The sequence below is a fragment of the Neomonachus schauinslandi genome, chromosome 6 (assembly GCF_002201575.2).
Source record: "Neomonachus schauinslandi chromosome 6, ASM220157v2, whole genome shotgun sequence".
Lineage (NCBI taxonomy): Eukaryota > Metazoa > Chordata > Mammalia > Carnivora > Phocidae > Neomonachus > Neomonachus schauinslandi.
This window is the reverse complement of record NC_058408.1, coordinates 74942254-74967560: the sequence shown is the minus strand read 5'-3', so window position 1 is coordinate 74967560 and position 25307 is coordinate 74942254. Positions and strand designations below refer to the sequence as shown.

The following is a 25307-nucleotide window of genomic DNA, read 5'->3' as shown; positions in this document are numbered from 1 at the left end:
TTTGATTTAACCTCCGGCTCCAAACACTATAGAGAAAGGTATTTAAGTGTCTGTTTCTGCTGATGTCACTGCTGATAATAAACAGTCCTATCTTCTCTGTTAGGCTTCTTACCATTCCGTGACGTGTTTTGCATATTTTGTGCCAAACATGATACTTATTGATTATAAGTGGTATGGGTTTTTGTGAATTGTCTACCTCAATATATTTTGGTTTTTGTAAAAACATAATTCTTGCTTTATGAACATTAAAAAAACCTTCAAAAGTACCCATATGGCTGGCATGGGCTCAGTGAAGCATGTCACCTCCATTTATGGAAACACACAGAAACTTCCAGTTTCCTTACTTGTAATTAGCTTCAGGTTGTAGGAGATCCTTTCTAGTTGGCACCTCAACATTTTTAAATGCATTGACTTTTTCTGAATGTTATTTGTTCTCTACCCAAAACGGTAAAAGTGTTTATAGTCTTTTCCACGTGTTCTCCTGAAAACAGAAACATACCCCATTGCTTCATTTTAAATGTATTCCCCTCTTTTCTGCTTGTCACTCATATTTGTTTTTGTCATTCAACATTTTTTTCCCTTCCACCACCTCAAAGTAAATCCTACTTGAGATCTATGAATACATATGTATATTCTTGTTTAGCTATAAATGGCCTTTACTTAAAAAAAAAAGTACTTTTTGGTGTGGCTTTGGGCTCATTGTCCAAAACCCTCTATTCTGAATAAAGTAAGAATCTACTTCTTTTATAATTTCCCCAGAATACACTGACCTGTTATCACTCCTTACAATCTTACATGAGGAACAAACATCATTTAACTCACATGGCAAAGTTGTGATTTTTAATGCTTCTATAAATAAGCCTTCAAATTAGCACATTCCCAAGGCCTAAGAAAAATCAGTCCAGGATGATAACACCACTAATAAGTAATAACCCTAATTAACCCATGTAAGTACATGAATCGATATGAAAGTACTTTGATAGTAAAAACAATACTTGAAATGCAAGCTACTATTATTGGTAATAAAAATAAGATATAGGATTTATTGAATCATGCTTATTTGCAGGATATTTTACAAATGGTTTGTAACAAAATGGATTTTATAGCACAATAAAAAAGGCAGTCGGTACATTTTATAAATTATATTATTTCTCAAAACAATTTCAATGAATAGATTTATATTCCTTTCACCAGAGTTCAGACAAATTCCAATTGCTAATATTGGACAATAATTCTTTTATGCGCCAAGGGGGGGAGTAAATCAAAGGTAAAATATAGTCAAAGATAATTTTTGGAAAAGGAAACATCTCTTGGCAAGGATCTAACCTGGAATTTTCTTATTAATAAGCGAACAGTGTGTTTGGTGGGCTGGATTCTGTTGTGCAGGCTTTCCCATGGACCAATGCCCGGTTCGAAGATTCTTTTCCTGAATACATAAACAGATGTGCACAAATTTTTTTTTTCTTTTTTGCCATTTTCTTCACTCAGAAGCTTTCAGAAGAAAGTTCCCCCCAAGTAAAATATTGAGTTTAGAAAATTATTTGAAATGCAAAACGTGCCCTTCCGTTCTGCCTTCACCTGGCCTCGACCCTGCTCCATCCCCACTCGGTTTGAGTTGGTGAATGTATAGCTGTGTTCAAGTGTAATGCCCTGATGGCAGTTCCAGTGGTGGCGATCATTTCCTCATCTGAAATCAGTTCTGCCAGCGAGTGCTTCATCAGTGATATTTCTGTTTTCAATTTAGAGATTCTGCCCTGTGAGGAGAAGGCCAACCAAGTCCTTTTTCCACAACGTTTTTACCACGTTTTCTGGCACGGGGCAGATAAAAGGCTTGGACAGATGGACAGGCCTTTGGTGACTTTTTTGAATAACTCTTAGATGATCTTTAAAATCATGAAACTGTAGTTGTTTTTATCCTAATGATTCTCCACCCTGCCCCCACCTCCTGATTCCGATCAGTGATTACTGTGCCCCCCCCACCTCCTGATTCCGATCAGTGATTACTGTGCCCCTGTAATAGTGCGTGTGGGCTGGGATCTACTCTTCAGATTAAACAATTGAAGCACACATGGGACTAGAAGGCAGACTATTATTGTTTTAAGGTTTTATTTATTTATTCATTTGAGAGCGAGAGATAGCCAGAGAGAGCACGAGTGGGGTGGAGGGAGAGGGAGAAGCAGGCTCCCCGCCGAGCAGGGAGCCCGACGCGGGGCTCGATCCCAGGACCCCGGGATCACGACCCGAGCCGAAGGCAGCCGCTTAGCCGACTGAGCCACCCAGGCACCCCAAAGGCAGACTTTTGGAAGGCAGATTTACCTTGGCAAAGTGGAGACACATGGGATCTGTATGGCTGGCCCTTTTTAATTATCTCTATCACTAGGAATGCTATTTCTGCGGTCTCTTGGACCATTGCCCTCTTCAGAAGTCCACACCCTTAGCATCCTGCAATAAATCTCCCTCCCAGAGACTGCCAGTACGTGGATGTATGGGCCTTCTCTTCATTTACTAACATCCTAGATTTTAATCTTCACAAGTAACGTGAAAAAGTTATTTAAAGTTTTCTTTTTAAAAAGAAAAACAAGTTAAAGCTTTTGGCTCAAAATCTGAAGAATTTATAGAAAATGTTAACTGCAAGAGAGGAGTTTAAGTTTTGTAACTGGAGGACCACACAGCATGGCGGTGTTCAGTGGTTCATAGTAGTTTGTTTTTGTTTTTGTTTTTTTTTTTTTTGCTTTTGAATATATTGAGACATCGTGGAACTGAAGTTTGGAAAAGTTGGTGGTTTGTGGGTTTGTGTATTGGCAGCTGGCTCGTTTCAATCTCTTGGTGAAATGAAGTTATTTATAACTGCTTTCTTTAGCGTACTCTGTTTTATGTTGAGTCCAACTTACAGCCTCCAAAGCTAAGCACAGTAAAAATGATGTAACAAAGTTTAAACTTAGCAGAAGAATATTAAACAAACAGGCTTTTTTTTTTTTTTTAAAAAGTGCATTTTTCCTAATTGCAAATATCTTATTTTGCTCCTTTGAGCTTTAACTCTTGATAATAAGTCCTAGTTCTGAGAATCTTTCTCATCCTGAACTAAAACCTCATCTTGAACTAAGCCACACATACACACACATTAATTTCTCCACTAAATTTTCAGAGGGAAAAACAAAAACAAAAACAAAAACAACTGTCCATGGAGAATTCTAGCCTTGAGGAATGTACTTCTGTTCTCTTTTTAAAATGCAATTACATTGAAGGCATCAGGAGAGTTACAAAACTAGCAAAGATAATTTAAACATTTTAGTCTATGGAAGAATAAGGTGTAGAATAAGTTCCTTAAGATGATTTATTTTTTCCAAACTTTTCTAAGTTCCACACTTGTTTAGACTAAAAATTATTTATTTTTAAAGATTTATTCACTTGAGAGAGAGAGAGAGACTGAACAGGAGGGGCAGAGAGAAAGGGAGAGAGAGAATCCCAAGCAGACTCCCCACTGAGTGCCGAGTCTGATGCAGGGCTCCATCTCACGACCCTGAGATCACAACCTGAGCTGAAACCAAGAGTGGGACACTTAACGGCTTCTCCACCCAAGACTATTTTTTAAAGCTACTATTAAGAGAGTTAAAAGGTGGGGCACTGGGTGGCTGGTTTGTGAGTTTTATTGTTGTTGTTGCTTGTAGCCATGTTCATGAATTTGTATTGTCTTCTGGATTCTATTGTGTAGGATTTATAGAATATATTTAGCCATGCTAATGTTGATGGACATCTGTGATGTTGCCAGTTTGCATATATTACAAATAACGTTTCTACAAATATTCTTGCACACATCATGTGATATCTAGAATCTATTGGGTATATCGCTGTGATTGGAGTGTCTAGATAATCGGCGATCCATATATTCATTTGAGGCAGAAATTGCCACAGTTTTCCCAAGTGGCTATACCGATTTATACCCCCCTGGTAGGGTATGAGAATTTCCCTTGTTTCACAAACTCTCTAATATTCATTGTCATGATTTTTTTTTTTTTTCGGTTTTAGCCATTTGGATAGATATGTAGTGGTATCTCATTGTGTTTACCATTTCCCTCTTGATTAATGAAATTAAGCAATTTCTCATATGTTTATTGGCTATTTGGTTGTCTTCTTAGGTCAAAAGCCTTAAAATTTTGCCATTCCCAGGTCACCAGTCCCACTAGAAAATACTTGAAATTTTCAGGTATTTTGCCCAGCTCTCTATGAGATTATAGATCTTGTGTCTAAATTTTAGGAATTCCAGCTATTGTCTGAGTATAAGCCTTTTGCTGATTAAATATATATTATCAATATATTTTCCTATTTTGTAGTTTGCCTTTTAACTCTTTCTCTTTTTTTAAAGATTTTGTTTATTTGACAGAGAGAGATACAGCGAGAGAGGGAACACAATCAGGAGGAGTGGGAGAGGGAGAAGCAGGCTTCCTGCTGAGTAGGGAGCCCGATGTGGGACTCGCTCTCAGGACCCCGGGACCATGCCAAAGGCAGACATTTAACGAATGAGCCACCCAGTGCCCCGCCTTTTAACTCTCTTAATAGTAGCTTTAAAAAATAGTTTATCCTTTAGAGGAGTTTTATGTTCACAGCAAAATGGAGCAGAGGGTACAAAGAGTTTCCATACAGCCCTTGGTCCCACATAATCACAGCCTCCCCTACTTTCAGAATCCTGAATCACAGTGGTACATTTGTTATAATTGATGAGCCTATGTTAACAGTCATCATCACCCAAAGTCCACAGCTTACATTAGAATTTACTCTTGGTATTGAACACTCTGTGGGTTCTGACAAATGTATAATGACAGGTACTCACCTTAATCATGCTCTTGATCAAAAGAATCTCCTAATTTTAGTGTGGTTCATTTCATGAATTCTCTTCCTCATGGTGAGTGCTTTTTGCATCTTTTTTTCTTTTTTTTTTTTTTAAAGATTTTATTTATTTATTTGACAGAGAGAGACAGCGAGAGAGGGAACACAAGCAGGGGGAGTGGGAGAGGGAGAAGCAGGCTTCCCGCGGAGCAGGGAGCCCGATGCGGGGCTCGATCCCAGGACCCCGGGATCATGACCAGAGCCGAAGGCAGACGCTTAACAACTGAGCCACCCAGGTGCCCCGAGTGCTTTTTGCATCTTAAGACATCCATACTCATATTAACCTTGTGTAGCCTGACTGACCTTGCTAAATTCACTTATTCTAATAGTTTATCTGTAGTTAAACTTATGTATAGATTGAGAACTTATCCAAAGATACATGTAGATATAGATATAGAACTTATCCAAAAGTATATAATCTTCTTTTCTAATCTTTATGAATTTTTTTTTTCATACCTTATTTCAGTGACCAGGCCCTCAATTATAATGTTGAATAGGAGTGGTGAAAATGGGCATCCATTTCTTTTTGTGATATGAGGGGGGGACATCTTTCAGTATTTCACCATTAAGCATGAGAATTCTTGTAGATTTTTTTTTTTTTTTGCAGATCTCCTTTAGCAAATAAGTACTTTTTATGTTGAATTTTTACAGATTATTTTAAAGTTGTGAATGCATTTTATCACGTCCTTTTTGTATCTACCGAGATTACTATTGTTACCGATTCCTGGCTTAATTCCTCTGTGGTAACAGTACACAGTTTCAGTCTTGAAGTTTGCAGAGACTTGTTTCATCGCCTAGCATGTGATCAGTTTTAATAAAACTTGTTTATGCCCTAGGAAATAGTGTGTTCTATAATTTGGGGATAAGTGTTCTACAGTTTGCAATTAAGTTTGTTAAGTGTATTATTCAAATCTTCTATATCCTGATGAATCTTTTGTCCGCTTAGTCTATCAGTTTCTTGTTTTTTTTTTAAAGATTTTATTTATTTACTTGACAGAGAGAGACACAGCAAGAGAGGGAATACAAGCAGGGGGAGTGGGAGAGGGAGAAGTAGGCTTCCCGCTGAGCAGGGAGCCCAATGCGGGGCTCAATCCCAGGATCCTGGGATCGTGACCTGAGCGGAAGGCAGACGACTAATGACTGAGCCACCCAGGTGTCCCTAGTCTATCAGTTTCTTAAGAGATAAGTTGAAATCTCTTAATAAGATTGTGAATTTATATCTCCTCTTAGCACTATCAATTTTTATTTTTCATGTTTTGAGGCTGTTATTGAGAACATATAAATGTAGATTGATAATCCCATTCTGATAAATTAATCCTTTCATTATTGTGAAATGTTCCTCTTCATCTCTAATAGTGTTTATTTTCTTAAAATAACCCTTGGAATTAGTAGAGCTACATCAGTCGTCTTTTGGTTTGTGTTCACATTTTTTACTCTAAACCTTTTTTGTTCCCTTATATAAAATTGTTTCTTATAAGATGCGTATATTTCTATTTTTTAATCCAGTCAGACAGTCTTTGTCTAGTAATTGGAATATTTTTGGCTTAAATCGATCATCTTACTATTTGTGTCTCCTTTTCTATTTGATATTCCATTTTTCCTCCATCAGTTTTTCAATTGTATATGTATTACAACATGCAATGCATCCTTGAACTAGCAAAACTAAAGATAAATTAATACTTTTGTTACTTCTCAGACAGTGCAATGCCTGACAACACTTTTACCCCTACTGATCCCCTCCTCACTTTCCTATTATTGTTGTTAGATGTTTTTATTGTTTTATGCAGCAATCGTTCATATTGATGTAACTTCATATTTTTCCTTTCTGTGATAGTTTTCCCCTTACATGTTATTGCAATCATCTACTTTCATTTTCTTTCTTCCCAAAGAATATCATTTAGTGTCTTCTTTACGGTGGATCCATTGGTGACAAATTCTCTAGTTTTTGTTTCCCTGAAAATGTATTTATTTGCCTTTACGCGCAAAGGATATTTTTGCCAAGTATAGAATTCTATGTTGGTGGTTTTATTTCCTTCCAGCCCTTTGAGGTTACCACTCTGTTGCTGAATGGCTTTCACTGTTTCCACTGAAAAGTCGACTGTAATCTTACTGTTGCTACTGTGAAGGTGGTGTTTTTCTCCACCTGTTATTAGGAGATTCCCTTTGTTTTTGATTGTAAGAAGTTTACGATGATGTACCTAGGGTCGTATATGTTTGTGTTTTGTATTTATTGTGCTACTGGCTTATGGTGCCTCTTGAAATTGTAGCTTAATAGATCTCTCATCAGTTTTGAAAAAATTCATAGCCATTACATCTTCAAATATTGCTTCTGTCCCATTCCATCTTTCTTCCCCTTTTGGGACTCCAATTACATATAGGTTAGACCTTTTCCTTATGATCCCATGTCTCATATCCTTTATTTCTCCCTTTTTAAAAATTCTTTTTCTCTTTTTCTTTTTATTCTATTTTCTTGGGGTTTATATTCTAGTTTACTAGTTTTGTCTCCTGCCATTCAGTATAACTACAGAATTATTAAAATTCAGTAACTGAATTTTTTTCAGTTCTAAAATTTCAATTTCTTTTATAGTTTCCAGTTTTCTCTTGAAATTAACAACATTTTCATCGCATCCCTTAAACATACCTATCATAATTATTTAAAAGTGCCTATCAGGTAGTTTCAGTAGCAGGATTCCCATGGGTCTGCTTTTGTTGTATGCTTTTATTTTTTCTTAGCTTTTTGTTTTGTTGTCTCTTGGTGTACCTGTTTCGGATTGAATCCTGGATGATGTGTGTGACAATGTGAGATCATTTGAGACTCTGATGTTCGTGATCTCCCTCAGCAGAGGGAGATCACTTTTGCTCTTGAAGAGCAGGCTGACCACTTTAACCCGTTACGGATCCAACAGGTTCAACGCGCGGTGTCTGTCTTTATGATACTGCATTGTTATCAGTTAAGGTTTGGCCTTCATGGTTTTGAACTGGTTGGGCCTGAACTCCAGTTTTTGTCCCTCTGGCCCCATGAGACATTTAGAAGCTTTGTCAAATTCTTAGCCTCTCAGCTTCTAATTCATACTCCGTTATTTATCTTCTTTAGGAATGTTTTGTAATTTGTAAATGCCTCCAAAAGGACGCTGAATGTTGGGTTTGCCTCCCTGGGCTTTGTTCTTCTCTGAGATGTTAGCCCTTCAAACCCTATTGCTCAGGAATTTTTGCCTTAAACATTTTTTTGCTGGTGGGTGGGGGGAGGGGAAATTAGCTTTTCTGATTATTCTTGGTGGGAGGGTTTGCCAGTAGTGAGCTAATTCTTTATCAATAGAAGAAGAGATTGATAAGAAAATCTCTTGAATAAATACCAAAAACTCTTTAATTGAGACAAGGAAAATAGGTTTTTTTCTATTGAAAGGAAAGGAACAAATAAGCACTTAATTTCGGCTCATTGTCTTTAAAGCTTTGAAAATTATAAAATCTCAAAACTAATTTTTTAGAACTTCAACATGCAGTTTTAGAGCAATGCTAATGTTTAATTTCTAACTTGAAAAAAATGGCATACTTTATATGCTATTAGAAGTATGTGCCAGTTGTTGGTTTGAGTGACTTGATATTTTTCCTCTCCTTTCCAATCTACTGTCAATAAGTTAATGAATACTTGACATTTCCAGTACTTTGATGAGAATCACAGTTTTATGATTTAGTTTGGTTCCAGTAACTGTATAAATGTCCAGTTTCCATTCCTAGGATTAAAGAAGTTCTAACAGGTAGCTTAATTGTTTGAAGATTTGCTACCTAATGTCAAATGGAAGCCAGCAGGGTTTACCTGTTACTTTTATAATGGATTTGTTCAAGAAACATACGCAGTGTTTTTTGCTCAATGTGGAATGGAAAATATGGACAGTAGAGGGTGCAATTGTACCTTTAGTTCTGTAGGTTAAACCTCAGAAATTAGTATTTAATAGTTGAAGGAAAAATGTGAAGAATGTACTGTGTGCTGAGGCTGTGTACTATTTATGGAAATATATTTGAAATAAACCATGCAAAGGGGAAGTATAAATTTCACAACAATTTGCTTAACTTTGTACTTTTTAAAAGTGACAAATTAAAATTTCAATTAGATCCCATTTTCTACAAAATATTATTTTTAACTGAATAAAATATTTATTATCAAGAAAGGCATACTTATCTCGATAAGATATTTTTCTTTTATAAAGCTTAATTACTATTGATCATGATATTTTTCCCCTTAGGAAATCCAGCGTCCAAAAAGATGATGTATAATGATAACTGCAATGTGAGACTCCTATTTCTTAGGAGGAAAAATGTGAATAAGAACCAGTAGAGATAAGTAATGCAGTGTCAAGAATGTTCTTACATTCACATCGTTACTAACACTCAGGTTTTATTGAAGGTCCAGAAGTTTCAAGCAGTTGCAAACCAGAACCTTGGGTTTCCATTCAGACTCTGCAGCAGCATCAAGTAATTGCACTGCAAGGCTTCGTTTATAAAAATTTGTGGGGTGTATGTGTACAAAGCTTTAAGTCTTTGTCTCCAAATCTGACTCTCTTCTGTGGAAGAGGAGGTGTCCTTTTATATTTGTCATAGGAAATTTTCAGCTTTGGCTTTGGTAACTGTCAAAAATTACCTTTATTACAAAATCTATACAGTGCAGTAAATTTGGAGAACTTAGGAAGCCTTTTTGCTGATTTTTTGAAATTATAGGAAACATCTACTTGAGAAATACTCCTTCTTTGCATTAACAAACTATCTACTTCTGTCTTTGGGTTTCATTGAACAGCTGTTTAACATTGAGATTATTGCTAGCACCCAAAGGTTAGCGCTTTGGCATTCAGTTGACTGGTAGTAAGGTTATGATTTTGTTGGAAGGGCCAATTCTGATATTTTAAGGAAAGAGCAAAAGAAAGAACAAGAGAGAGGAGAAGGAGATAAGTCTATCTACTTTCCTAATTAAGTTATTGGATAGAAATACTTTGGGGGATTAATTTGCTTTTGAACTCCGTTTCAATCGAAACTTCTGAAGCTTTTATCAGTGAGGTGACAGGTTAGAACTCGAGTGCTGGTAAATCAGCATCACCATAACTTAAAAGCACCTTGATTGGAAACATCTGCTTTCAAAATACTATCAGATGGCATTAATAGCTTTTGAAAGAAAGAGCATTAAGAAGGACTCTCAAAAACAGGCCAACTCCAAATACGGCCGTCAGCTTTTTGGAAGGAGCAGTGAGGGCTTGGGAAGAAACCGAAGAAAGAAATTGCAGAATTGACTGTGCCTGTGGTATATGACAGAGCACTGAACCTTGAAGACAGTGTATTACAAGCCTAAAAGTAAGAAAGACTCTGGGATTATGGAGATTTAAAAGTACTTAAGACAGTTGATTGTCTAGGTGCGATTTTTTTTTTCAATTTAATTAAAAAACAAAACAAAACCCCAAACCCAAACAATTCACTCATTTCTCCCACCTTCCCAACATCCCCCAGCTGTGGCTTTTTGCAGTTTGTCTAGGTGCAATTTGAAAAGGTGGAAAGGTGGTTGGGTATCAAGAAATATTGTTTCCTAGAAATATTCAGGATGACGGGTAGAAAACCGTTATCGTGGGTCTTAAGCAGGGAACGATGTTCAAAGAGTGATACCTATGTGTTTTTTTCTGCATTAAAAAAACCAGGTTTAAATTAAGCCTATGATATATTTGATTTATTATGTACAGAAAGGACATGCAGCATTATGGGGAGCTAAAGCATCAGTTGTCCGAAAATGACCATATCATAGTTTTCATGTCACCTTTTGCTATCTTGTTACTGAGAAATTCATTACCTGTATTCACTTCTAAGCTGTATTTACCATATTGATGTTGGTTTTCAGTACACACACACACACACACACACACCTGGTTGACCTTTGAATAACATGGGGGTTAGGGGCGCTGACCCCCCCTTGCAGTCGAAAATGCTCATGTAATTTTTGATTCCCCCAAAACATACCTACTAATAGTCTGTAATAATCTGCTGTTGTCTTGAGGCCCGACCAGTAACGTAAACAATCGACTAACACATATTTTGTTCGTTATATGTATTCTATACTGTATTCTTACAATAAAGTGAGCTAGAGAAAAGAAAGTGATATTAAGAATATCATAAGGGAGAGAAACTACATTCACATAGTACTGGACTGTATCAAAAAAATCCACGTGTAAGTGGACCCACACATTTCAAGCCTGTGTTCATTCAAGGGTTAACTGTGTGTGTATACACATATATATACACACACATATATATACACCATATAACAACCCCTCCCCACACACATCTCTACTGTATACACTTCATGGGTGCACACCCATATTGTAGTTTCGAAGGTTTTGCCTATGGTGATTGTTCTAAGTGGTTAGGCCCACCTTTGAGGCACCTGTCCAAGGGCAACAGATACCACAAACATTTCCAGGAAGAACATAGGAAATCGGTGCTATTTAAAAAGCAGACAAACGTGACCTGCCTAAGACCCATGATACAGGGTAGCTGCGCCTTGGGTGATCATACTGAAGTTTGAGGCTTAGGACACATGCATTTCCAAGTGACACCCACGTGAGGGGATGTCCATCTCTGTATTGTGCCAATGGATATTTAGTTCAGTTTGATGGTTTAATATCTTGATGGAGAAAAGGTGGAAAGGGACCTGTTTTCTGTTTATTGGCTGTGCTGTGTTGTAGATACTAGGTAAATATTTCTCAAATTCATTCATTTAGTCAGTGCAATGGATAAATATATAGGGAGGGCTTATTTGTTTTAGGTGTTGGTGGATGAAGTAGACGTAGTTCCTTGTTTCCTTGGAGTTTGCAGCCTAGTGATAAGATAGCTATTTAACAAATATCCTTGAAAATGATATATAATTATAAATTGTAAGTTCTGTTACAAGGGAAAATATCATGGGGATGATTCAGAAGGATTAGCAGAGGAAGTGATATTTTAGGAGAGAAGAGAAGAATGAGTTCATTGAGTTAATGACTCAAATGATGGAACTGCTGATTGGGAGGTGGTGGGGTTTAGATTTTAGGGTCATGAAAGGGGTTGGATGAAGGATTTCAAAGGCAGAAAGAGAATCACCAGTAGAAAAGCTGTGAAATGTTAAAATGAAATTGCTTGGTGCCTGGACATTATAAGAACTAAAAGGTCAGTATAACACTTACGTGATTAATTATTAATCAGTTGCTCTCCTGATCTCAGTCCCATGGTAATTTTTCCTTGACCGTTTTCCTAGCCTGAGCACCAATCCAGTGGCCCACCCTACTTTTAAAGAGAGAAGATGTGATTGTGGGTCAAATGGCGAGCCTCATCCTTCCTGTGAGCATCAAATTTGTCATGTTCTCTGGTTTTCTGTCATGTCGTCAGCCCTGGTCAGAGACTGGGTGAATTGTGACTTTCAAGGGGAGATGCTGATGGTTGGCAGTCCCATTGGTGGGATCAGGACTGTGTGTTCTGATCCTGCTGCATATGTAGATACCGATGAGGGATTCACAGATGGGGAGGCTGCTTGTAGCTTTCCATAAGTTTCCTAATTTACCTTTAAACATTCACTATCATAGGGGTGCCTGGGTGGCTCAGTCGGTTAAACATCTGCCTTCGGCTCCGGTCATGATCCTGGGGTCCTGGGATCCAGCCCCGCATCAGGCTCCCCACTGCAGGGAGTCTCCTTCTCCCTCTCCTTCTGCCCCTCCCCCTGCTCCTGTTCTCTTGCTCTCCCTCTATCTCAAATAAATAAGTAAAATCTTAAAAAAAAAATTCACTATCATAAATACTCAGGTTCAACACTTAAAGTATTAGATGAAAGAAAGTCTAGTTGTTTGAATCAACTGTGTATATTTACTATATATTTATTTTGGAGATTGATAATATATATTGGAAATTTGGAAGTTACATGAAATAATGCAGAAAGCAATCTGCTTTACCAACTTTTCTCAGTGTTTCCCAAGCATTTTTGACTGTGGGGAAACCCCCGCCCCCCTTTTTTTTAAGGAACTAGCGTTCTTTAGTTCACACTTGGAGGAAACACCACATTATAGTATCCACTTGATTGGTGAGAGCTCTCAATTAGAGTTACGGGCTTGCTAGCAAGGCTGTTCACTGACCACTGAGTTTAGCCATTCCACCAGCTGTTACCATATGCTGCTTCTTGTGTTTTCTTCATTAATTATTCTGATTTCTCACAATTGGATATTCCCTGGTTGCAGAATATGAAAGTCATGTAATATGTTAAAAATTTGCTATGTAGATAGATTGGTGATTAAAAGAACATATATACTGAGAATGTGGAAGTACAAAATTATTTTTAGGAAAATACTAATGTAATAAGATTTTAAATGCTGTATGTTTCAATGCATTTTGAAATATGTCTTTACTGTGTGAAAATTCTTAAGAGTACTCCATTGGGAAATATTAAATGAACAAAATCATCTTTTGGCATATTCTGAAGTTTTTATACCTTAAAAATGTCTCCAATGGTCTAAGACCGATTACAGGATTTCAGGGATTCAAACAAGTATCACCATCTATATTTTGAAAGTTCTATGTTACCTTTACAAAGGTAAAGGTGTGTTACCTTTTAATTTGTACGAATGGGAGATAAATTTTCTCTGTCTTGGTAATGATGACTTTTGTATCACAAAGACTTTTAAAACGCTGTGATGGGAGGAGACCTGAGCTGCTGTGTCTGAAAAATGAAAAAGTAAGCGAGGTGGTTCCCTCTATTTCCCCTGGTATATCCACCTCATGTGCTCACCTCTACTCTGACATAAATGAGGGTTGATTAGGAGGGTGTGGTTTATTTCACACCTCTGGCATATGCCTGACTTTGAAGCATGTGCAAATGTATACACGCACACACACACGCACACACACACACACACACACACACCCCTGCACGTCATGTCACGTACCTCTCCATGGAACAAGTTCCTTACGGTTTCAGTATAAGGAGAGGCATAATAGAACTAATTAGATATTTTAAAGACCTTTTGATATATTTTGTTTTCTGCACAAATTAAAGTGTTCTCAGTTGGCCTTAACAACTATCACCTATGAAGAGATAGGTGGGATTTTCATGTGAACTGAATCAGGCTTCAGTGTGCACTAATCATAAAGCACAAAGTGAAAAAATAGCATAACTTTAAGAACAGGATGCTGGGAATGGGCATAATTGGGTTCTAAACTTGCTTCTGTCTTGGGTGAGTCATTTGACTTCCTTGGCCTTTAGATTTCCTTAAATTTAGAATTAGGATGTTGAATTACATAATCTCAGTGGTACATTTCATCTACAATTCTGTGATATCCATTATGAGTAAAAAATAAGGACGTTTTTTCTGTTTTTTTTTTTTTTTTTTGGCTGCAGGTGGGAAAGGGTGACATGTTCATCCCAGGCAAGTGCTAACAGTCTTTTAGTTCTCTGTATTTTGTGAGTGCTGATGATAGAGGCAGAAAGTAACTAAATTAAATAATGGAGTGCATGAAGAAATGCTGTGATATCAGGTAAGTTTCAGTGCTGTGACTGCTAAGAGAATGTTACTTGCTGTGTAAGGATAGAGGGTCTGATCAGTGGAAACTGCAGAGTGAAAATAAGCAATTTCCACCAAGTTCTCTGTGTTCCTAACAGCAGCAATTGCTTTTAACATTCCACAAATAAATGTTTTGAAGATTTCCCTGTCATTTTTTCCACTTAAAATTGTGTATTCAACATAGATGCTTTTCTAAGAAAGATAGATGGTTAGAATTTTGGCTGTACTGTATTCTATGGAAAACTTAGATGAATTTTCCATAATAGCTCCCCAAATTAACTTTGATATTTGAGTAAAAACATTCTTACATAATGCAGTGACTCAAGACAGACACTGAATATTCTGCCTAATACCAAAAAAGGGTAAAAAAGGTCTCTATTTGATATTTATTTATATGGGGCATTCTTACCTACCAGATCAAATGCCTGTGCTTTGTGCTTTGAAAAATGATTTTTAAAAAATACAGTCTGGACCAGGGAGAAATTAACCGAATCTTTTAAATAAAATGTGCACTGGGCAAGGTGACTGGTAATTTTACAGTTGGTTACAAATGCATAGTGAAAATATGTGTCTCCTGGGCCCCAACTTGGGTTTCTCTTCTTGGGCCATGGGTAATGCCTTCATAAACATCAGGTCCCATGTCTTGACCCTAGAATGACATCCATTTGCTTTACCAGCCTACCACTTCATTTGCCCACCATTAAAGATGGATTTCTGGATTTCCATCTCATGATGATTATATAAAAGTCACAATATCAAGAGTTTTCTGAATTTGAAGTTAGGTGCTATTTACTTGGCCATTAAGTTCATGAGGATGAAGATCTCTGGATGCTTCCCTACTAAGTATTTTTGCTCTTGCCTGCAACTTCCCCTGTCCTCCAGATCGCTGACATTCTCACAGGGCAAACAAATGCCTTGTTATCTTTCTGTTGCCTCATCTGTTCATTTGACTCACCGATAAAAGCCCAGTTCACTCAAACTTCTATTTTATTATCTTTCTTACATCTTCAGTACTTTCCCACTTCACCGATTTTAGTAAGTTCACTAGCAAAATGTAGTTTTAGTTTTTACTTTCAATTTTGATTACAAAACATGTAGGTTGAAAATGGCCGAGTTTTATTTGCTATTAAATGCAATTTAAAATAAGAGCAGCAACCGAAAGTCATTGATTTCAGAGCTGTTCTTCTATAAGCTACATGATATCAAATATGCTCTCAAATATGATATCAAAATGCAAAATTACATTCTCAAATATTTTTGACTATCTTGTGGAGAATACTGATGCATTAACTTATGAAATGATGTGCATTTATATATGAGATTAATCACTGAAATAGGACTGAGAAAATAAATTTATTAGTCAAACAGGAGAGATATTACAATGTTGCATACTCATGTATACATTCACTGGGTTTAAAATGTAGCAAAATAATATTTCGTGAATAAAATATTTTAAATTCCATTTTATGCATTTTAAAATTCTCCATTCATGAAAAAAATATGGAAACCCAAATTCCATTCTCCTTAAAAACATTTCATTTCTTCCATTATTTGGAAACATTATTTGGAAATGGGCAGCTTCCTGAAGAGTCCAGAGAAGTGTTCTTTTTGGCAGACAGTGCATGGGTTTTCATGAACACTACTTCAGGCTCTGTAATAACATGCCATCCTTTTAAGCTGTGGAATATAAGAATTCATTTCAACTGATATTAGGCATGACACTAATTCGGTATTAAACTCTAAGTACATTAGCAATTATGGTACAATGCACTATTACTTTCCAAATCTCTGCAGTAAGTTTTTCATCATTAATGGTTTATGTTTTTTTTTTCTTTTCCATGAAGAACCTATCATGCACACAAGTTTAACTTCAACAAGCCAAACCATTAGAATTTTTACTTATATCCATTTAAATATGGATTCCTGATGACTGAATCCACCACCAAATATAGTCATAAGAATAATCTAATTCTGTAAGAGTTAATCAGATAGCAGGTGCTTTACTTATTGTGCTTTATCCATAGAAAGCCCATATGTCTGAAGTCCAGATTTTTATAAAAACAGTAAACCAAAAGGAGAACCTAAAGTCTCTAATTTATCAAAGTGCAATTAAAATTCTATCATCTGACTCATGCCCTTATAGCCCAAAGACAGTTTCTGTCATATCTTCTTATGCATTGAAATAGGATGATTGTTTCCTTAAAACATATTGACACAAACAAATGTGTAAGTGGGTTTGTAATGTGCCTAAGTTTGACTTTTCTGTCTGTAACTTCGAAGGCAAAATTTGAAAATATTGATGAAGTAAGGAGGTCCAGCAATCCTGAATTAAATAGGGTGACCAACTGTCCTGGTTGGTCCAGGACCAAGGGGTACCTAGGACTTTAGCTTTAAAACCGGGATAGTCCTAAGCGATTTTAGTATTAAAATCAGGACAATCCCAGATAGATGGGTGCAAGTTAGTCACCTTCAACAGGAATGAAATGGTGCTGGAGTGAAGACAATTTTAGGAAGAAGAACTTCTAAAAGTTCTCTTTCTGGCTCTTTCAGAATTTTCCAAATTTTTCCTCTTTCCACCTCCCCAAGTCAGGGTAAAAATGCTAAGGATATTCTTCTCTCTCTGGATCGAGAGTCAAGACCTTAACAACAGTTGGAAGTCCTGCAGAAGAAAATGAGGGGCAGGGAGTCAGAGGTTGAACTCTGTATCCCCTGGTCTGGATTTGAATCCAGGCTTTGCCATCCGTTAGGTGGGTGATACCCTGCCTCCAATTTTTTCAAATGTAAGTGGAAGTAATAATAAAGACTCCCTGGTGGGGTTGCATTAAACAGTGCCCATCGTGCATTAAGAGTTCAAGGAAGTTATTTTTATTGTGGCCTTGATGAAGATTAGCAATTTAGAGCATGCCAGCATGTCTACTGGTAATGATCACTTTCCTGTTTCTTAGAGGTACTTGTTAGCTGGAGCAGTTTTCTATAAGGGGTGGCTTCCATCACCTAAAAAGCTCAGCCGTGTTTTGTTTGTTCCTACTCAAGATACGTACATGAAATGGCAGAAGAAAATTTCATACTTAGGACTCTTCCGGGAAATGTGGCATCAGTGGAATGGACACTCGGATGAGTGTCCTTTTGAGGCTAATTATGGTTTTCGTGAAGGATGATAAATTCTACAGACTTTATTTTCTTAAGAGCCACTATGAAGCTGCGTTATTGAATGCCTCATTAAATGGTTGTGAGATTGAATCAGGAAGGCATGATACAATGTATTCTTAGTCATGAGGGATGGGTGCAAAATTGAAGCACATCAATATGCCAAGGTGGGTCTGGCTACTGGTGGAACTTTGCTCCTCTTAGGGCGGGGACAAAGAGAGACCAGCTAAAGAGCCAGTTGTGAGTTGACTATGGAATTCTAGAGTATGAACTCAGTTCCTTCAGCATTGCATTGCTCTGTGTTTTAGCATCTACCATGGAGACCTCACCCCATGATATAGGCAGTGGGAGAGCTCAGTAGATCCCACTCCACTCCATTTCAGATTTGTGTATTCACTTCCTAGTAAGCAGAAAGTAGACTTGTGCCAGATCTCTGATCTTATAGTTTAGCCAACTTAACTTACCATGGGACACATAGTACATTTGTCTGTTGAAATGTAACTACGGGACTTTGATTTTTCACATAAAATTTATTTCCAGCATTTACCAAGTACAATACAAAAGATGTTTAAAAAAAGATTGGGATCACTCAAAAGGTTGAGATGGAAAACCAGGCCCCTTAAGATCTAAACAACCAGTCAAGAACATCATTGCAAAACTTACTTAAAATATTTACTTTGACCTCAAGAATGGAAAAGTCGAGAATTCTGGATTTTGCATATGTAATTATAAAGTGAGGGGGAATTAAATTATTCTTTTCATAGTATAGGCTAATATAACCTGATACATCCTTATACCTTGAATACTTTTTAAAAGTGTAAGTCAGTTGTAACAGTCTTATGTTTTGGCCGTTTTACTTTCTTTGCATGTGTTATAACAGACTTCTGACTCTCAAGATAGACAGGCTTTCTACAAATGAAGAATCTTCTCTACTTTGTGCTGCCCAAAGACATTAAGTGACTCCATTTAAGCCTCAAATGAACCTTAAAACATAACCCTGCTTAGCAACTGTCTAGAGATATCCCCTGTACATTGCTTCTATTTCTAGACATAAACTCTTGGCCTCAAGGACCCCTATATAGATCTATAGGAAAAAAGGCATTTAGTTTTAAACATTTTCCCATGGAAGAGTCCCCATAGGTTAAATAAAGTAAGAACTTGGCCTTTTGCCTGGGACAAGGAAATTGTCACAGAAGCTCTCTTTTAGGATAGAGTCAGTTATACAAAGCCACAGACCTTCTGCTTGATTTAGTTTTAGTTAAAAAAATTCAGAACTATTTCACTGATGTCAGTATTTGTAAGTTACTCATGGTCTGTTCATTACCAATGAAGCTGTTTCAAGGATTATCTACTTTATGTATTACATTCCGAAATAAATGCATTTCTGAAAATGTCTGTGTTGGAAAGCAGAAAAATGAAGTGTCTTACATCACCTGTGCTAAGAGCATTAGATCATGACCTGAGTGGAAGAATGTTTAGGATTGTACATCCTTTGTCATGCACACCTCTAATTACAAACAGATGCACTTTTTTTTTTTAAGATTTTATTTATTTGACAGAGAGAGAGAGACAGAGAGAGAGGGAACACAAGCAGGGGGAGTGGGAGAGGGAGAAGCAGACTCCCCTGCTGAGCAGGGAGCCCCATGCAGGGCTCCATCCCAGGACCCTGAGATCATGACCTGAGTGGAAGGCAGAAGCTTAACAACTGAGCCACCCAGGTGTCCCAACAGATACACCTTGAATCAAAAAGTTGGTTAATGTGCCATTGGCTAGTTGGGTTTTTATTTTTTTCCCTTTCTTCTCTTAGCTCAGATAGAAAAAGTTGTGTATTCAAAAGTAAAAGCAATTTTAGTTGGTTATTTTTTTTTTTTTGGAGACTGATATGTTCATTCTTGGCTAAGTTTAGTTTCCAGGGAATAGTTCTGGATTGCAATTCGATTTTAATGTATTTTCTGTCGACTTTTAGTGTTAAGAAATGGCCAAATAGAGCACTGGTTTATAACACTGAGTGCTCAGGAATAGTAATTAGGGGGCTGCTAATAAAGGTGCTATAAAGTTGGATGAGTTGGTGAAGATTTAGCTAAATATTAGGAATTTAGGTGAGTAGTAAGTAAACATTTGTGGATTGTAAACATGTGTTCAGATGATGGGAGAATCCCCCTTCCACAGAAGAGATGCAACCTAGTTGTCATCATTTTAGGAAAGACTAAGTGGGCGGGGATGAGGGAGATGGGTAGAGGTGGGGTGATATAGCACAATTTTCTGCAACCCATCTGAGCTCCCCCTTCTCCTCATGATCCCTCCTATTCACAGTTTGTGTCTTGCCATTCAAGTGTAAGGAGACCTTTCTAACAGCTTGGTTGTCACAGAGGGAATATTTTTAAAGATACAGTTCAATTTCAGGATGGACTTTTTGGAGCTCGGCACGGATTTCCCACCCCCCTCCACCCCCCTCCGGTCCCCCACCCCAAGTTAAGCAAATGGAAGACGCGAGGCCCAGCCAGAAACTCTTCGGAAGACACTAGCTCAGGTGGGAGGGAGAGCTGAGCGGCCTTCTCCGGCCCAGACCTGAAAAGAGTTCCTTCGTGTGAGTTTGGCAGGGGCGGAGAGGGGGGCAGTTGGCGGGGGCGGGAGAGAGCCGCCCCACTTGGGGAGAGGAGCCAGAAGCCCCGCCCCTTCGCCCCTTCCCCAAAGGCACCTGCGCGTCAGGGAACCCTCCCGCCCCCCCGGGGCGCGGGCTTCTATGCGGCGGGAGGCAAGTTTCTTCTCCAGCCACCTGTGCGAGGCGCTCCCCGTGGGAAGGGTGGCGTGAGCGAGGGGAGAGCGCGGCCACGCAGCTCGGGAGCCTCTGCTGGGGAGGACGGCGGCCAGAACACCTCCGGACCCCAGAGCTTTTCGGATGCCGAGCCCGCCCGGCCCGAGGACGCGGCCGGGACCGTAGCCCAGCGGCCTCGAAGCCGGGGTGCCGGGGCGGCGGGGAGGGGTGGGGGGGGAGCGGGTGCCCCGGCTGGCGCCTCCCCGGTCTGCGCGGGGTCCTCCCCAGCGTGTCCCCCACCTCCACACCCCGAAGTGGCGCGCCCGCCCGCTCCGCCCCGCCGCGCGGCTTATCAGGCGCCCCAGGCGTAGCGCCCGCTTCCTCCGGCGCCCGCCGCCCTGCGCCCGCCTCCGGCCCTGCGCTCGCCGCGCCTCGGCTCAGTCCCGGCTTGGACCTGCTGTCTCGCGGGCCCCGCGCTCAGCCTCTCCGGCGGCCCGGGAAGTGGGAGCTGCACGGAAAGTCGGCGCCGGAGCGGCGGACTGGGCATGCTCAGAAGCCAGGGCTGGCTCTGGGCTCGAGTAGGAAGCGTCTGCACTCGGGAGGCAGCGGCGACTTTGGGGAAAGTTGCCCGGAGAGGGGAGCAAGCCCCAAGGCGCGCGGCAGCGGCGGGCAGGCGCCCCGGCGGCCCGGAGGAGCATGGGCACCCTGCGGGATTTACAGTACGCGCTCCAGGAGAAGATCGAGGAGCTGAGGCAACGGGATGCCCTCATCGACGAGCTGGAGCTGGAGTTGGATCAGAAGGACGAACTGATCCAGAAGCTGCAGAACGAGCTGGACAAGTACCGCTCGGTGATCCGGCCGGCCACCCAGCAGGCGCAGAAGCAGAGCGCCGGCACCTTGCAGGGCGAGCCGCGCACCAAGCGGCAGGCGATCTCCGCCGAGCCCACCGCCTTCGACCTCCAGGATCTCAGCCATGTGACCCTGCCCTTCTACCCCAAGAGCCCACAGTAAGCAGGGGTGCGGCGCCGGGTCCGCGCGGCGCCCTGTCGGTGGGGAGCTGCGGGTCTCTGTCTTGTGTGTCGGCCCCCGCCCCTCGCGCTTGCCATGTCTGTTCTCATCCTCAGAGATGTTGCATTCTAATGGGCACTTCTCGCGCGCTGTGCACGTTTCTCAGAGCCACACTCGCTGCACCTACGTTTGCCTTCCGTGTCTTTGTCAGATGTCAAGCTATTTTTTAAAAATAGACATACACATTCGTATATGCCACCCACCGCACATAGTTTGAACGCGCCCCAGGTGTGTGTCCGGCCGTGTGTGTGTGTGTGTGTGTGCGTGTGAGTGAGTGAGTATGAGAAGAGGAATAAAAAGCCCCATCTCCCAAATGCCCTGGCAAACCTGCCCAGCCGGAAAATCCTAAATGCAGGCTCATCAGACTTGAAATGAAATGCGTCTGATACCACCCTTACTTTCTCTGCTTTGGTGGCTCTCCCGGATTTCTCGCCGGTACCCCTCAAACCTGAATGTGCTGTCATCATCAAAGTGTCAAAAATAAGCAAATACGCATAGAAAAGGGAAGATTTTTTTTTGATTTCCTGAATTGGATGGCATTTACAGCCCGCAAATGGAAGCCCAGTCTGTTGATTTTTTTAAAAAAAATATTTTTTCATACCATCCGAGGGAGAATGTTGCTTGTTTTCCTTAAGGAATTTGCATAATGTTACCAGTGAGGTGCCTCCGACTATCAAGAGGGTTGCATGTTTCCAGGGTCAAGTGTGAGAAGTACACTTAGTTGTATTGACAATGTGAACACATTGTTTGCCTTACTCCTGGCTTCTGATGCAACCACTCTGGTATCCTTCTTGCATTTAGAGAACTATGTTCTGATGTCAGTGGGCTTCATAACTTGGGTAGGAAAATTGAATCCAACTTGTTGTACACCTCTCAACGCAAAGACCTTATGGAGAGTAGAGTGGCAGGAACAGGAGATCAATATAGAGTGAGGGAAAGCACCCAAAGGGATGGTATTTTTAATTAATAGGTAATGACATAATTGATAAAATGAAAGATTTTGCTACTCTATTCCCAACTACATCACACTGGCTGGATGACACGTGTTACATAATAATGCAAGCCCCCTTGGAACCCTGTACTTCACAGACACAAGAAATTAATATAAGGAGAAAGGGCAAATACATGATTGTCTCCATTTGTATTTGTCGGATTTTGGGGAGCTGTCGAGCACATACTGATTATACTTTTGAAAACTTAAGAGTTATACCTACATCTGTTGGTTCCCATAGAGCTTCTGCTGTTCCTCATGCAGGCTTAGCTTAAGACAGAGTTTGTATTCTCCCAGAGTGTAGGGAAGAAACTGTGAGGATAAACATTTCAGAGATTCTGACCTCAGCAAGTTGCCCCAATCAGTAGACTTAGATTTGCCTTAGGAACCTGAATGATTCGCATCTACTTCAACTTTCTCTGGTAAATTAATTTGCAGTCCCAACGTGCTTGCCTGTTTTAGCTAACGAGGTACATGGCCATCTCTCCTGGGACAAGTTTTGCATAATAAAAAAATAACTCAAAGACAGCTCTCTGCATTTTTAAGCACTGCATAGGATCTCATTTTAGTATCTGCAGGACTCTGGAGTAACGCAGAGAAAACTCTGCTTTTATAAAAAGACCATTTTAATAGGTTTTATAATGAAGCATGATCAAGCCAGCTGATAACTCCAGTTAAACATTGGATCAGAGAAGATCTGAAGGAATCTAGGCAGTAGGGAATGAGCTGTAGGAATGGGGTAAGTTGTAGAAATCTCTTAGTGCTCAACATGTAGAACAACTAGATTTTTTTTTTCCATGGTGGAAAATGAAATTAGCGTGGCAAATAATTCACACCATTCTGTTATAATAAACATTTTATCTATGGAACAATGCTGTGCGTTCTGATATTTATTTAATAATGTGCTTTAAAGAAATCAGCTGTTTAAGATATCACCATGATGGTTTTGGTGATTCTGAAAGATTATATTGAAGAAAAGGATAGAATGTCTTCCAAGCTTAAATAATTTTGGAAAAACATCTGTTCTTTTTTCACACTTACATAAAGAAAACTAGAATAAAATTGGCTTAAGTGGTAGAGTGTACCTTTCTTGAAAGAGAAGTTACATTGTATGCAAAATGATTATACGTTATGTCATTTGAATGATTGTGCCAGATAGCTCCACAAAGAATTAGGAAAACTTGTCAAACCAAAGAAGACTTGCTCGAATTTCAATTTATTTCACTTTGAGTAATCTGATTATACAGGCTAACTGGCAACAAGTGTTTATGTCTTTATATTTCGCTTTTAGTGCAACTTATATATAGTCCTCTTTCTTAAACTCACACACAGATCATTGTGAGTTCAAGTTAAAAGGAAACCACCTGAATAGCCTCAAATGGATTTCAAATTCATTTTCCTGTGAATTTTCTGTTCCCTTTTCACTAGATGTAGGTAACTGCCTAGCTAAGGTTCTGTTCAGTTATCTGATATATGCAAATATGGTTACATTTTGCTTACTGAGATTGCCCTCTGAGGATTATAATTTTGAAAAACTTATTTTAATGATTTTTGATCATTTAAAAATATTGTAAAATGTAAATTATTAACTTAAATCATTTTTTAACATTTTTGATTTGGAATTTTCCCTGTAAGCTGGGAATGGGAGGCAATGCTTTGTCAGAGCCAGGGAGCTCCTGCTTAACGTGCGTTGTGTGTGTGTGTGTATGTGTGTGTGTGTTTTGGAGGACTGGGGGGTGTTTTTGTTTCTTTCACATCTGTATAGAAATAGTCCTTAAGTCCTTCCTCTGTTAGGAATGTGAAGCAAAGAACTGATGTAGAAGTTGGTACTATATTCCATTACTACCACATAACTACTTGAGAATGTAAAACTATTAGGCCATATGTTTTGAAATAAATTGAACAAATCACCCCTTAAAAATGAAAAAAAATATATAAAAATATCCATTTTATGAGATTGGATAGTCTGTTGGTTATGTATACAGGATGGTTCTTATGGACTTTTAAAGTAATTTTATTTCATGATACTTCGTTCCTGAAAACTCTGTAACAGGTCAGAACATTTAGTCTCTGGTATTTTGATCTAAACCCTTTACCTGTTGTAAATATTCTCAAATCCTTTCCATTTTGCTGTCCCAGGGTTACATGTCATTTCACTTGGGCTGTATAGACTTAAGTTCCTATAAAAAGTTGTCAGTGTCTCTGAATTTTTGTTCAGCTGGTGCTTTTCACCCCAGAGGTAGCTGAATTTCAGAGAACGATATGTTTTGTAACATTTCACTCTTTGGTTGTGAAATATTTTGGCAGAGCTGAGGGCAAAAAGAAATGGATTTTCTTATTTTTAGGAAGGCATTAATTTTAACAAGCTCTTACATGATCTTTTAAACCTGGACACAAGTACATCTCTAGAGAAACAGTATCTTCCTAAAGACTGTATGTTAAATTTTATAGGAAAGTTGAGAGAATTCTAGAATTTTGGTATAATCATAGATGGTTAGAATATTAAAACATAGATTTATTCAGAAGGAGCAATTACATTCCAGCTGGGCCCTGCAGTTCAGTTGAATACTTTTATGGGATGTCTGCCATGCTCAGCTATCCTGAGGGGTTAGAGGTGTGAGAGACGAGGCCCTGCATCGAGGAGTTCATGCTACACAAATAAGTATTCTAGAAAGTAGAGAGTTAAGTTCAATCGCAGAGGAGATGCCTAAGAAAGTTGGGAGAATAGAATCGCGCCCCTTTAATTTCATGGTATCGGGATGTCAGGTGGACATCCAGGCATTTGAGGGGCTGCCTGACCTAGGCAGGTGCTCAGGGGATGGGAGGGGCGTGGTGGGGATGTACAGGACCATCTGGTGGACAGGACACACGGGACCATGACAGCAACTAGTGGTGGCACCAGAACGCC

At 39.3% G+C, this 25307-nt stretch overlaps 1 protein-coding gene across 2 annotated transcripts in view; it reads left to right on the top strand.

Moving 5' to 3' along the window:
• PRKG1 (protein kinase cGMP-dependent 1) overlaps positions 1–25307 on the top strand; it is a 1258435-nt gene that overhangs the window by 67304 nt on the left and 1165824 nt on the right. The window contains exon 1 of one of the 2 annotated variants that reach the window (XM_044915990.1): positions 21006–21347. The exons of the other annotated variant lie outside the window; for it this stretch is intronic. Coding sequence (XP_044771925.1) covers positions 21037–21347 — 311 coding nt within the window. The 5' untranslated portion in view covers positions 21006–21036. Of the gene's footprint in view, positions 1–21005; positions 21348–25307 lie in introns of those variants that run through there. 2 annotated transcript variants of the gene reach the window in all.